Source organism: Sebastes umbrosus, chromosome 19, assembly GCF_015220745.1.
Source record: "Sebastes umbrosus isolate fSebUmb1 chromosome 19, fSebUmb1.pri, whole genome shotgun sequence".
NCBI lineage: Eukaryota > Metazoa > Chordata > Actinopteri > Perciformes > Sebastidae > Sebastes > Sebastes umbrosus.
In genome coordinates this window covers 24,543,302-24,558,676 of record NC_051287.1, presented here as the reverse complement: position 1 = coordinate 24,558,676, position 15,375 = coordinate 24,543,302, and the positions used below count along the sequence as shown (strand labels likewise).

The following is a 15,375-nucleotide window of genomic DNA, read 5'->3' as shown; positions in this document are numbered from 1 at the left end:
CGTTTAAAATGAGTAACAGCAGTCCAAATTCAAAACACTGGAGCCGTGACCCGTCTGCTCCTCTGGTGTGACTGAAAGCAGTGAGGGTTACCTTCTAGACACGAACGCGTTAGCCTCTGGCTAGCAGTAGTTGAAATCACTTCACCGGCTGTGTGACTCAAATACTGGCTGCCTTGATAACCCAGCTGCACGCCAGACCACAGAGAGATGTGATGAAGCTTTTCAGGTCGGGTAGAATCATGTTATATCAATGATATTATGTTATCTCTGTTGATCCAGTTTGTTTGCTTGCTTGCTTCCGTGGCTGCAGAAGGCAGTGTTTGCGTGCCAATTTCTTTCATATGTGGCACGGGGTGTCGAAATGGACGGGATCACAGCGATCCAAAACAAAAACCTGATATTCCGGACCGGGATGGAAATATCAAAGCAGAACAAACTGGCTGTAGCATTGTTGTCAGAGAAGTCAGTATTTCAAAGTTTCCTTAACCTCCGATGACAAAGCATGGTCATTTTATGATTTATTACAATAAATATATTATATATTGGTTCTTTAAATTGTTGATTTGTAATTAAAGCTGGAGTGCAGAAATGTTGTCTCCCCCCTCTGGCTGTGAGAGTAATTGCCATATGAGAGAGACCATAGTGACAGAGCAGCAACTAGGAGTATGGCAGAAAATCCTAGGAAGCGGACCAGAAAAGTTTCTGGGGTGGATGCTCCACATAAAAAAAGAAACTGGGCATTCAGAGGAAAGGTTAAAGTACAAACAATTGCACGGGAAACCTTGGAGAGTGCTCGTAGGGGCGGGGGAGATGCGATGTGCTCACCGGCCGGTATACATGCGTCAACGCAGGAAAGTCACCACAGACATAAGACACCACGACTCTGGTATACTGCGAAATACAGAGAGCCCTGGCGGTGATAGGCTTTATTAGCATTTTGTGAATTCATTTGGCAAGGGATTGAATGTAAATGACGTTCATTTACATGTAAAAGCCCTGCACTCCAGCTTTAGGTTTAAGAACTAACATTTTATAAAGAATAAAAACCTTGATCCTTTAAGACATTAAGATAAGCTTAATGAGGGATATATTTGGACCATAGAATGCATATAAGAAGTAGACGTAGTCACTGTGATGTCACCTATTGGTTTGTGGACTGCTGTTTTGAAACCTCGAGTTCGGCATTTTGGCCGATGCAAAGTGACACGAGAGGGTGGAGCCAAGATCAACCAAACGCTGAATAAGACATTTTTAGGAGACCAAAAAGGTTATAATTAATTTTCCTGAGCTGAAAACACACTGTGAAAGGGTTGAAGTTGTAAGATGAAACACGGACAACTCCCAGACCGGACAACGCCATGGTAGCGACCTGTCAATCACAAGTTAGCCACGCCCTAAAGCATCCCCTGCTTTATTGTCTATTTTACTCTAAATGGGACCATAATTTACTAAATGAACATCGTGTTGTATTGAAGAAGACTTGAAACTAGCGATTGAGACCATAAACTCATGTTTACAATGTTTACTGAGGTAATAAATGAACTAATAATCTGAAGTCATTTTCTCATAGACTCATCAGACTTCTTTTTGCAAGCAGAAGAGTCGCCTCCTGCTGGCTATTAGACAGAATGCAAGTTTAAGGCACTTCTGCATTGGCTTCACTTTTCAGACCCGGAGGTTGACTACTGATTTGGACTTGTGTTTGATTGATGGACGGGTCTCTCAGGCCGTTAAACTGAGCTCTGATACCAAACTCCACACTTAAAGTGGCAGTAGGCAGTATATTTTTTGCATCATTGGGCAAAAATTCCATAATAACCTTTCAGCATATTGTATTTCAAGTGCTCCTCCTCATGGCTCTGTTTTCAGGCTTTAGAAAATCTAGTCCGGGACGGGAGACTTTGACCAATCAGAGGTCATTTCATTGAGAGAGAGCGTTCCTATTGGCTGTGCTCCGGTCATGTGATCATAACTTGGCGTTCCTACACCAGATTTCACAATGGCAGCTGCGTGACAAGCTTTCTCATTTTACAGCTAAACCGTGCACTACAAGATGATTCTGAAAACATCCGAGGAGAGAAATAGGCATTAACGTAACATAATATTGATTCATATTTGATCAGCGCTGCCTAGTTTGACCGTTTGGTCGGAGTTCGCGAGTGATTGACAGCCGGCTCTCATAGACAGCAGATGGACAGCAGACCTCAGATCAGCTCTTGCTGCTTGTTTTCCTCCAGTATGTGAAATCTTGCAGATGCCATTAGGAGCACCGGAGGACACAGAGGAACATGATTTTTTTCAGGTTACCTGTTTCATGTACTACTGTCACGATATAGCGAGTGTTTTATAAAAAATAACTTTTTTTTAAATCATATTTGCTCCAATCTTGCCTACTTCAGTTTTAAAAAATGCCCCTTTAAAAACCAACGGGTCACATGTCAGATGATATGTCCCTGTATGTCAACAGCCTATGATGGCATCACACCAGGAAATGGAAAATCTTGGAAACACTTTGGTAACACTGACTGCATTACACGATTATCACTTGAGGGAATGTATCATAGAAATGTGTGATTATGAATAATTGTGCAGCCCTCTCAACAACATTTTAGTTCACTGGCTCTCTTACCTGGCTTGGGCAGTCTCTCCCCGTCCAAGGCGAGGACGGCGGGGGCTGAGACCAGTTGCTTAACCCCGGGATTGAGGTTGAGCAGAGCGAACGGGCAGAGTAATCCCTCCGTGGAGAGCATCAGCAGAATGGGCGCTGGGGGCAAGGTCTTCTCATCACCTTTGAGAGGGTGGAAAGATGGGAACACAGACATTTAGACAGGGAAAATACTGTAATCTACATGATGTGCAGTAAAAGACTCAAACATATAACATATAATTTCACAAAACATACCAAACACACATTTTGTAAAACCTTCCACAGAATAGAGAGCCAGGAAGAATCTGTAGCTCTCTTGGAGTTTTGTATAGAGTCTATTAACTGAGAGACACATGCATGTGCAATCTACATTGCGCAGTAGCAGACTTTTGTGAAAAGATATTTAGCGTTCTTCACAGCTTTGTGCTTCCAACTCACACCACTGCACGAGGGAAATGATTAACAGTAAGTGTTTTATGCTCACTATGCTTGCTATGTTCAAAATGCTGTTGAAAGTGTTGACAGCGTTTGAGCACAAAGGCTGTATGTTAGTGCTGTACTGATCTCAGTGACCTTGGCTCACTCTGCCCCCCAGTGGTTGAAATAAGTACCCAGCGTTCAGTTCAAAAAGGACACACTGTAGTCGTGTACAGAGACAACTGTCTTAAGATGCCTCATTTGGTAAAATAGTCATTCCTTTCTCTTGCCAAACCCCCGAACTCTTCACACCCACTTCCCTGCACTCTCCAAATTCATGCTGTGGGCTGCAGACACAAATGGCAAAACCAACATTTAAAATTATGAAACCGAGTATTCACACCCCAAATTAAAGATGCATTAGTCAGAGTTGATACGAGTCATTTTCAGATACGTCAAAAAAGCACAGTGAACACTTTGTCCTCTTTGTTCTCTCTACAGCCGCCTCATGTCTCAAACTATTCCTCAAGTATAACTTCCACTGTCATCAGCCGATGACAGCAGTAGCTGCTCTTACTAAGTACATTTCAGTGTTTGATTAATTACCACTTACTCACCTCTCTGACTATTAGTCTACATTATTCATCTACTGTATATTCATTCCACGCACTGCACGTATGCTCCACGCAATATGAAAGGACATTATGTCTATAAAGCTATATCTTCTACAGACACCCACACACAAAAATACACTTACATATTCAATATACAAATAAATATTCAAGCAAACACAGAAAACAAATATTATGTTACAAGAAATAAAGTGATCCTAAGTTCTCCACAAAATAAGCACACAATGCAGAGAGCAAAAATAAAAATACAGCACTCTAATGTTTAGTTTTATCTCAGTTCTGGAACTACAGTTGAAAGATAACGAGAGGTAAAACGGGTGAAAGAGTGAACAGAAGGGAGAGGCACACGGTAAACCTCATCAGCATTCTGCAACAGGATTGTCTGGGCTTTGTTGTTTGTTGTGGTCCTCTAGCTTGTCTGAGCCATTTTAATGAGTGCATTTTTTTCTACACAGATAACTCCTGTTACTCTCCCCTCGCCTTCCGTATCTAATGTCTCACTTCGGATAAAGGTTTTGATCAGACTACAATCATGTCAAAATGTTGCTCCGATTGCGCGTTTTTTTCTTGCTTGGGGAGGGAGTTCTTGGAGTGAGCGGGGAGAGATGTGACTAGACAGCAACAGCAGCTCTACGTGAATGTCTGGCAGACTGGGCCATTTAAAATAAAACAGTGTACAGAGACGGCAGCTTATCACTATTCTTTACACACGCCGCAATAGAGCACTGCAGTGGATGCCGTATGCACAAAGAAACCTGACTGATTCAGCTTCATTTCATCATTATGGGAGTGTTGAACTGAAAATGTTTTGGAGCTTAAACAAAGACAATGGAATGCAGTTCAAGAGAAAACACAGACTATTAGGAAATTAAAGTTAACTTTGATATGACAGAAATTCCCTCGATTCCTAAATATGCCTACAAACAACTTAATACCACAGAAATCAGTAGTTTGTAGGAATCTGAGACAAACGAGTAAAGCTGCAGTGCTTTGAAGTTAAAAAAAAAATCTGTAAAAACATATATCTTACCCGCTACAGCATGAAATACTCTAAGCACACATGTTCATTAAAACAGGCTTATCGGGGTGGGCGGTATCGCTGGTGGCAGATGGTGTACAAATCTGCCTAAACTGGTTTAATTCTCTCCGCACCGTTCATACTGTCATTTAACTACTTCTGAAAAAAAAAAAAAAAAAAAATTGTGCATACCGTGAGCTTCACCGCAGACGTGCAATACCATTTATAAAAATAAAAATTGTGAAAATGAAAGTGATATACAAAAACAAATAAATGGCAATTGCAAGTGGGAGAATCTAATTAACATATTTTGACTACAAAAGTGGGAGATGTTGTGATTTCAAATATTGGGATATAGTACATTTTTCTGAAAATTAAATTCAGAAATTGGTCACAAATAAAATCACCAGACAGTAGTGCCCGTTGTGGCTTAAGGCCCTGACAAACCGGGCCGATGGTCCGAAATTGGATGTTGGCCGACCGAAGCGTCTGTCGGCTTGTTTTTTTGCGGTGTGTCTCGAACCGTCGGATCTAGTCTGCCCGTGTTGAAGGCTTTTTGGGCGATTCAGCATGTTGAATCAGCGGTGGGGCTTGGCTGTTCAGCTTAAGCGAATCAGTGCACGAGAAAAAGAAACGGAAGTGAGGAAAGCAAGCTAACCAGTAACGTCAAGCGGGCATACAGAGAAGGCTCTTTTCATTTTTTATCTTAACAGACAGATATTTTCACAACGACACGGCTATCTGGAATGAAGCCAAGAGGTGAGTGAGAGTGGTGTGAAAATGGTCAGCAAATTACGCTTTATTTCATGTACGTATCATAAAAACGGCTTGTATATCGGATTCGGCAGTCCAAGGCCTTCCGGTTTCCTTTTTTGAATGAGACTATCGCCGCCCGCTGGTTTCATCTCACGCAGAAAGTACGTGGTAGTCTTTGCGGTGTGTTCGAGTGCAACTTTTTGGCCAAGACACAGGCGACGTGAGGCGCCGCAACAGTCGGCCTTCATTGTCACTCATGCTTTGATGTCGGTTTGGTGTGTCTGGGCCTTTATAACATGAACTAAATACATGCCAAATCAAGGTTCACCTCACTGATGCATAAATCCTGTAAATCAAACATCACCATAAACCAATCCTGCTCATTCATTTGAAATACTGTCCTACCTGAGTAGAAATTGTACAGCAAAAAGTCTACCTCACATAAAAAAATAAAAGTCAACTGCACCAGAGTAACTATACACTGAGGTTAGCATTGAGCCAACTTCTCTTTTTACTGGAGTTCTGGAATAACTTACCGCAACAAGACTAATTAAAATAATTGTGATAAACGGCATTTGCCCGTCGATAAAATTCTTCAGGAACTGGTAAAATCCCATAAAAATGCCCAAGATTCTTTAACAAGAAAGTATAGCCTGACTTCTTTCTTTTTTTTAAAGTCTCCAAAATTAGTGTTAATTGGCCAACTGACAACAATCTTAGAGTGCCGGCTTTGCTGAAGAGAAATGAACAACAAACACTGGGGTAAGTGTAATCGTATGGTGTAGATGTGCAAATCTGGTCTGACAGGTGGAGAGAGGAAGTACACAGGAAGCCAAATTCACTTACTGATGTGGATCTCCTGCTGGCTGGTGTAGTCTATGGCTAAGCCCAGGGGCAGAGTGTCTTCATTTGTCTCCGTCACTGGGAGCTCAGCCCTACTCGCATCTTCCAGGATCCAAAGCTCCCAGTTCTAAGCGGACAACAAATCAGTCATGGTCATCACAATATGTACAATAATATCAATGTTTTTTTATGTTAAACAAGACTGAGAATCAGAACTTCATGTAGTCAGTTGTAGCTTTGATCAAATCAAGTCTAATTCAACACTAACGACCCAAGATAACATGATTTGTTTTGCAGTGGAGACCTAATACAGTAATTGAAAAACTGTCTTTAAGAGGGCTAGTTCAGTATTTGGCATTGGGTTTGTTGCCTGTAGATGAGGGAAGCTCTGTTAGCATAAATGATTTAAAAAGGAAAGTGTTTTGAGAGAGAAGAACTTTGCAGAACAGTTATGTAACTCTCCTTGATGCTTTGGAGCATCTCATAATGTTTTTCTTTCCAAACTATACTCATAGTTTACTTCTTGCCTTGAATTCAAATGGAAATCCATCACAATGAGAGACACCTTTCATGTCGGTCTATATTCAAAACAGTAAACTCATGATTTCTATAACACCTTCAGCTAATTAGGTACCTTGTCCTCTTGTCTGGCGGCTATGACGCTGACTTCAATGGAAGCCGCCGATGCCGCAAACACAAGGTCCCTGGATGAAATAAACAACGAGGCAAAGCAAAACATCACACCAATTTAACAAGACAATGAAGTAAAGAAAAGGGAAGAGTATGGAATAATAAACAACGTAGTTATCGTGCTTTTGGGTGCCTCCTATACCATTCATGCCTGTAAATCGTGATCACTCTTACCAGTCCTCTACGTGGCTAAGAAAGTAGTGATGTTGTCGCTCAGTGCAGCTGCCGTACACCGTCTCACTAAAGTTCATATACTTTGTCTCCACCTTCTCATCTTTCTTCTACAAAAAAACATATAAAAAAATCAACACATTAGCTTAAGGTACATTTACAAGATAGAAGCTTATTTTAGCTGCTTAATAATTTATAATTTCACCAAAGAATGCTGTGACACAGTTGATATGAACAAGGAGATGTGTGATCAGTTGTGACCTCAGGAGCTCTATGAAGCCAACAACAAAAGCCTTATACTGTATGGCTTGGTGGTAAAATAATAATACATAAGGAAGCGCATGGGAGCTGCAGTAGAAGCCTCTATGTAACTACAGAGCCACGACATCAAAATATGGTCACACCACAAAGCATGTGGCCTTCAAAGCTACAATATCTAATCTGGCAGAGCATCTAATGATGCATTAGTTTCTTCACCTTGTTGTTGTGGCCATTTGAAGAAAATATCTTCAACCAAACGCGTAAACATTCATGTGAATTTCAAAAGAAATACATGGTCAAATGGATCGACTGAGGAGGTGAGTAAGACAGCATTTAAGACTGGAACAATAATCCAAATGTGGTTAGGTGAATGCAGAGGACTAATGGATGTAGGGCGTACTCACAGGGAGGGAGATTAACACTAGCTCAGGAGGGGTCTCAAGGGATCCATCTGCAGCAGCGTATACCACTGCAAACACAAAGGTTCTCAGCCACAGCACATCCAGAACTGTGAGAGACAACGGGAAAGAGACGCATTAGCCGCAGACGGGATTTAAACACAGTAATGAAAATTAAACAAAATTAGAATATGTAATACACTGGTGACAGATAAAGTCTGTCTTATATGTCCTTAATAATACAGCTGAGTATGTAGGCGTACAACACAAATCTCATTTAATTTTTATCGGTACGGGATTCGCCTTACCTTTGACGGGTTCGTCAGAGGTGTAGAAGTTTGGACATGGGATAACTTTCTTTTCTTCTAGCATCTTTACGACAGAGGAGAAAATCAGTTACTCATCTGGTCAGTCATTGGATGCTGCAGCTCTGAGGGAGCAATACGTGTTTTATTTTCAATTACGATGAATTATGTTCACTTACTGGTGTATACTGACTGACTGTGGAATTCATTGTTCCTGCAGCGACTTGTTTTCCTTTTGGACTCCAGCAAACTGTGAAACAAAGTACATTAGCTAAAATTGAGCCATAATAGAGATACGGGGGACACGTAAACTCTATTATGTGCAAAGTCTCTCTCACTGCATGTGATGCCACATAAAGCAGGCAGCTCAGCCTGCACTCTGACACCGTCAGTAACATCCAAAATCATCATACGGCCGTCAGACAGACAGGCGGCCAACATGGATGCCTGGACAGGATTCCACTTCAGGTCTTGCACTGAAGTGCGAGGTGGTACTGCTGGCAGCAATGATGCAAAAGGTAGCTTCTGTTGTCTTGCCTGGAAAAAGAAAAGTTCAATTACTGCATATCTGGGCAAGAAAAGTAATGACATTTAAACTGAAATTTGTGAATCTGGAAATCTATTTAATTCCCATGAAATTATTTCATCATGTTCTGCCTTCTAATAATTTAACTATTTGTTGCATGCAGACTATGCAATCTGCAGTAGAGGTTTACAAACTGTGTACTTTTAGAAGGTCAATTTAAAAAAGGTTGAAGAATTATTTGAAGACTTTGTGAATTTAATTACAAATGACGATTCAATTCAAAATAACTGCTGCATGTCAGGGTTTTCTTCATTAAGTCTGCTGCTGCTGCTCATAGTGGATGGCTCTGAATAACAATGTCAGCTTAAAAAAGCTTAAAATGTGCAAAACATTTCTATTAGAACATATCAGTAATTTCCCTGTAGACTTTGTTCATTTCAGTAAGTCATCTGCATTGAAATTATTTACTGGAGGACAGTGGTGATCCCGAAACCTGCAGTAAAACACAACTAGCAAATCTTCAACTGTCTCTAGCGTTTGTTATGTAAACATCCATCCATCCGTTTTCTTCCACTTATTCAGGCCCGGGTCTCGGGGGCAGCAGGCTAAGCAGGGAATTCCAGACGTCCCTCTCCCAGCAACGTTTCCAGCTCTTCCTGGGGGACCCCGAGGCGTTCCCATGCCAGACGAGATATGTAATCTCTCCAGCATGTTCTGGGTCTACCCCGGGGCCCGGATAACCTCCATCCTGATCAGATGCCCGAACCACCTCAGCTGACCCATTTCAACGCGAAGGAGCAGCGGCTCTACTCCGAGCTCCCTTTGGATGTCTGAGCTCCTCAACCTATTTCTAAGGCTGAGTCCAGCCACCCTACGGAGGAAGCTCATTTCGGCCGCTTGTATCCGCGATCTCATTCTTTTGGTCATTACCCAAAGCTCATGACCATAGGTGAGGGTTGGAACGTAGATGGACTGGTAAATCGAGAGCTCTGCCTTGCGGCTCAGCTCCCTTTTCACCACGATGGTCCGTTACGGCGTCCGCAGTTAGCACCAAACCACCTGTCCATCTCCCGCTCCATTTTTCCCTCACTCGAGAACGAGACCCCGAGATACTTTAACTCCCTCGCTTGGGGCAAAGACTCACTCCCCAACCGGAGGGTGCAATCCACCGGTTACCGGCAGAGAACCATGGCCTTAGACTTGGAGGTACTGACTCTCATCCCGACCGCAAACCGCCCTAGTGCACGCTGCAGGTCACAGTTCGATGAAGCTAACAGAACCACATCATCTGCAAAGAGCAGAGATGCAATTTTGAGGTCCCCAAACTGGACACTCTCCTCCCGCCGGCTGCGCCTTGAGATCCTGTCCATGAAAATCACAAACAGGATCGGCAACAAGGGACAACCCTAGCGGAGGCCAACACCCACTGGAAACGTGTTTGATTTTGTGCCAAGTATACCGACACAACTCTCACTTTGGTTATACAAGGACCAGATGGCTCGTGAAAGCAACCCCGGTACCCCATATTCCCGCAGTACCCCCGACAGGACTCCCCGGGGAACACAGTCGTAAGCCTTCTCCAAGTCCACAAACACATGTAGACTGGATGGGCCAACTCCCATGCCCCCTCCAACAGCCCCGCGAGGGTAAAGAGCCTCCAATAAGCATGATACATTTCTAATACACTGGCACATTAATTACACCCACTGAAGTAGTCACCTTGTTCATGAAGGTGCGGACATCATAGAAAGTGAGGGACAGACCCGCCTCTTCAGACATGCCACATACTGACAGAGTAAGTTCATCACAACTGAGAGCCAAGTGGTGCAGAGACAGTTCCCCAGTCACCTCCGCCAATGGACCTATCCCGTCGACTAGAACAAAGAGGAAAATTTGAGTGAATTGTGAGTTAAGATAAAAATGGATTGTTAGTAGTAGCAGTAGATCACATGACAATGTAGTGCAAAACTGACCGACTGAACTCATATTCATACCTATTTCGTTGGCGTTGCCGTCAAAACTATCAACAGACAGAATGTCTTGAGTTAGGTAAACTTTGAATGTTCTGTCGAGCCCGACAAAAGTTAAACCAAATTTATTTGAGATGGTGAGCAGATTAGTTCTTTCTTTTGACAGATCTTCAGCAGGGTCAAAGACTCTCGCTTTCTTCATCTGACGAAACTGAAAATCCTGAAAAAGAAAAACAAACAAGCATTGTTTGTTACTTTAGGGCAGGAGTCAGCAACCTTTACTATCATAAGAGCCATTTTAGGCAAAATAATTTAAAAAAAATCTGTCTGGAGCCGCAAAACATTTGAGCATTGTGATAAAGGTAACACAGTTTATAGTCTAAGTATATTGTATATAAGTCTAATGCAGTGGGGGCCAAAGGGCAAATGTCCTATGGAGTATTAGGGCCACATTGAGGGAAAAACAAATCTGAGATTTCCAGAATAAAGTCATAATATTACGAGAGAAAAAATCCAAATTCTACGAGAAAAAAAGTCGTAATATTAAGAGAATAAAGTCATAACTTTACGAGAATAAAGTCATAACTTTACGAGAAAATAAATCTTAATATTACGAGAAAAAAGTCATAACTTTACAAGAAAAAAAGAAAATAAAACGTAAAATTACTACTTTATAATATTGACTTTATTCTCATAATATTATGACTTTATTCTCGAAATCTCATTTATTTATTTTCTCCTCGATGTGGCCCTGATACTCCGTCGTACCGTCGTACCACAGCCCTACAACAGTGATAAATACAAATGAAAATGTAAACAAAAAACAGTTATTCATTTCCATTTGTATAAATCCACAGGGAGCCTCTGGAGAGGAGCTACAGAGCCGCAGGTTGCTGACCCCTGGTCTAGGGTGAGCAGTTTTGGGTGGTATCCAGTTCAATAACTGCAAAAACCTCCTTCTACGAAGAAAAACAATAAGATATAAACAAACAATATGTAAACATGCTGAACATCATGGAGTCTGCGCCAACAGTGTGACAGTAACATTTCTTTAACTGCGAGGAACATGAAGCAGCATACTTGCCTTTTAAACAAGAGTATGGCTACTTTCAACTTGACTAACTTTATGTGAAGTGAAACTGAAAGATAAAGTCTCGGTTGATCGCCAGCATGCTGTACAGTCCTCTCGTTAACTAATAATGCCAAGTTATAGCAAAATGTACAGAACTTGACAAGTATTGAATGGCTTTATTTCACATATAGGAGGTTGTAAATTCACCAAACGTAACCTCAATTAACACTCAACTCCAAATAAGCAGATCGCTGTGTAGCTAATGTGCTATTAGCTGTGGTGCTAGCAGAAGTAGCTACAAACTGAGCAGCTCAAAGCTGCTGTAAGGTTAATAGCTTGTTTCTTGTATCTGTCTAAGTGATCAATATGGCTCTGTAAAGGGTTATCTAAAGAGAAGAACCTAAACCCAACCAGCTGCGCTAACCAGAAGCACTGCAGATGAACGCACACTGTGTTAGCAAACATTAGCTTAGCCTCACATGCTAACGTGTCAACACAACTTCAACCAGCTTACCTTCATCTCCCTCTCGGGAGGAGAGTCCGTGTCCTCGCTCATTGTGAAGGACTGAGGCTGTTGCTTCTCCAGACGACCTGTTTTATTAGTTTATTCCGCCTCTGTCTGTAACTGAGACTAATGTCTGGTGAGCCACATCAGTCTGTCAGGACAGCTAAACAGCTAAACGCACGCCGCGCGGTTTTCCTATGGAAGAACGTCATAGCCACGTAGGATGACAAATCGATACCAGAGCACTCTACAGCCATGCCTGAGACCTCCTTTGCAAAATGGGGACAATAAACATATACATATATATATATATTTATATATATATGTGGCATATTGGAATAAACTAGGATTACGTTTAAAGAAAAACGCAAAAAAATACACATTTACGAAGCAATACTATTTACCAATTCCCCAAAATAACCTGATATTTTCAGGTGGAATTTCATTCATTCTCACTGTGCAATATCATTTTCCACTTGTGCAATTTTGTTAATAGTCTGTTTATTGTCAATACTCTATATACTGCTCCTATTTTTTGTTTTTTGCACTATCCCCTTTGCTGCTGTTAACTGCAAATTTACCCACTGCTGGACTAATAAAAGAATATCTAATCTTATTTTATCTTAAAAACACTATCACCCATAGACTGTAGCCTATAAAATAAGATATATTACTCCACTTCTCTGTCCTGCTGGGATTAATATCAATGGATTAATATCAAGGACTTGAATAGTATTTAAAGGTCCTATTGATTAAATTTTTATGTAGATGAATATTTAAAAAATGAATGAATATGTCCACAAGGCCTTTAAAGTGTTACTGTGTCAAAGGCAGCAGTCAAGTCTAAAAGCACTAGAATAACAGAGTTCCCCGAGTCAACAGTTAAAAGAAGGTCATTAAAAACTCTTAAAGAGCTGTTTCGGTGCTATGGCGTGTTTTAAAGCCCAGACTGAAACTTCTCATAAATGTCATGGTTATCTAAAAATGTTTGCAACTGGTTAAAAAACTATTTTTTCGAAAACTTTAGATTAAAAAAAGGTATAGCTTTGAAATAGGTCTGAAATTTGAGAGAACAGACCGGTGCAGACTTTTGTTTTTGATACGAGGCTGCACTATAGCATGTTTAAAAGCAGCTGGAACACACCCTGATAACAGGGAGGTGTAATCAATGTCAGAATACTTGACCCAACAGTGTTAAAAACTTATTTTTGCAGCCGAGAAGGGATACTGTCTAAGGGGCACTTTGTAGGCCGCAGATGATGCTCTACCTCTGCTAATGAGGAGAATGATACAGACTCATACCGATCAAAGACCGCCAGGCACAGAGGAGAAACAGAAGGGTCTGAAGTGATAGCACATGGGCCTCATAGCCTATTAGAATGTTCAAAACGTTATATAAAAGACTGTTTGCTAATGGGTTTTAGTAAAATTAGCAAATAAATATATCCAACATTGTAGAAGTTGGCAATCATTATGCCTTCAGTAAAAATTATATGTTAAGGATGATCAGGATGAGGAGCGATTGCCATGCTTCTTTACGATGTCCTACTCTATTTAATGTGAATCTGATAGTAATGCATTTCTACAATACATCACAACTTGAAAAGAAACTTCTCATTTGGGGGTCAGCACCGGGCAAATCCCTGAAGGTACACAGCTACCTGAAAGAAACAACCTCAAAGCGTACAAACAGAGACAAAAGAAAGAGGAGGTGCAGTATATGGTGAAGTAAGGACTTTTATTAGAAAGCAGAGTTTTCTGTATTGCATTTAAAGAAATCAGGTACTCTTGGACTACACAACTGAAACTGGTGATGGCAAATACCATGATGGGAATGAAAGGTAGATTCTTATGCAACATCAAAAGTGGCAACTTGCATTTCCGTCGTATATATTATTGATGCTCGAGTCAGAAGGCGCATAAACATTTTAACATTTTTTCATTTGAAACATAAAGCGGTATCAACACTGAAATTGTCCCATCCCAGTTTGCCTGGTCCAAGCCCTGTTGATAGTGAGGAACGTTACCACGATCAAAGTGTAGGGGTTGCATGATAAGATCCTCTTTTGGCTGTTGTCCATTGAGAGGTTACCAATAGGCCCAGACTTACAGGACCGAGTTCGGCCCATGCTTACCAGAGCATTACAGATATGGTCCATGTCAACATGGGACAGCTCTGTTCACGAAGCACCAAGGTATCAGTCAAATATATCAGTCAGTCCTTGTTGCAGAGACACACACACTTAGAACCAAGAAGGCTGGAGTTAACATTATCCCTCCACTCTGGAAAGTAAGCTAGCACAGACCAAAGCAAGCCGGAGAAAGGCAAAGCAAATAGCAAGAGCACAGCAAGTCATGTCAGATCTCCCATAATGCACTTTGGGTCTCATCCCTATTCTGATTGTCAGCGCTCTGAACACATGGCTTTAAAAGTTGCGTTATCGTCTCACTCGCCAAACCCCCTCTGTGACTGTTTCTCTCATTTCTCTAACTAAAGTGCTGGCATTATGTTCAAGGACACACACATACACATACAAACTTTTAGTGCATTTTTTTTCTGAGTCTGCTGAAGGTTCAAATGCACACTCAACTGGGTAGTTAGTCTATGTATTCCACTCTTCATCACCACTTTGCCGTCATTGTTATAATAGGTTAAACGTGACGCAAACATTCAATAAAAGGCCAGGGTGTGCGTGATAAAAATACACCCCCACTCTTTGCAAGACTCCACAGTCTTTGTTTGCTAACAGTGACAACAGTTATTCAGCATAAATTACATGGTGCATAAAGATCAGAGGTTTCATCGGGTTAGAGTGAGTGTCTGAATGACATGCATTTTATGATACAAGTGTCTCTTTGCATATAAATGTATTGTTTTCAGGATAAACCACTCCATGGAACAAAAACGACTGTGACCATCACTTTTTACAGTAATGGGAGGATGAACGGAGCACTATGTAAGGTTTTTTAGAAAGTACGTAACAATTTATTTGCAATCCCATCCTATCTCTTTTCATTTTCAATGAGCATCCAGGTGAATGGCAGATATTGCAAAAGACACATCAAATTAAAAAAATAATAATTTTTTACTATAAAGTTTGCCGTGAAGGAGACTTAATCAAGGATATATGTAAAATACATAACATTACATACATCTTACAGGA

General features: G+C 41.1%; 1 protein-coding gene across 8 annotated transcripts in view; it reads right to left on the bottom strand.

Annotated features, from left to right (window-relative positions):
• nup214 (nucleoporin 214) overlaps nt 1–12,411 on the bottom strand; it is a 41,971-nt gene extending 29,560 nt beyond the window's left edge. For 5 of the 8 annotated variants that reach the window (XM_037752447.1, XM_037752449.1, XM_037752451.1 and 2 more), the window contains exons 1-11: nt 12,221–12,411; nt 10,659–10,854; nt 10,384–10,538; nt 8,477–8,675; nt 8,315–8,388; nt 8,142–8,202; nt 7,840–7,943; nt 7,178–7,284; nt 6,948–7,017; nt 6,317–6,440; nt 2,630–2,788 (exon numbers count right to left, since the gene is read on the bottom strand). In XM_037752447.1, the coding sequence (XP_037608375.1) occupies nt 2,630–2,788; nt 6,317–6,440; nt 6,948–7,017; nt 7,178–7,284; nt 7,840–7,943; nt 8,142–8,202; nt 8,315–8,388; nt 8,477–8,675; nt 10,384–10,538; nt 10,659–10,854; nt 12,221–12,262 (1,291 nt within the window). In that variant the 5' untranslated portion in view covers nt 12,263–12,411. Of the gene's footprint in view, nt 1–2,629; nt 2,789–6,316; nt 6,441–6,947; nt 7,018–7,177; nt 7,285–7,839; nt 7,944–8,141; nt 8,206–8,314; nt 8,389–8,476; nt 8,676–10,383; nt 10,539–10,658; nt 10,855–12,220 lie in introns of all 8 variants that reach the window. The other 3 variants (XM_037752448.1, XM_037752452.1, XM_037752455.1) reach the window with 1 other exon arrangement.
• Nucleotides 12,412–15,375: the final 2,964 nt, after the last annotated feature.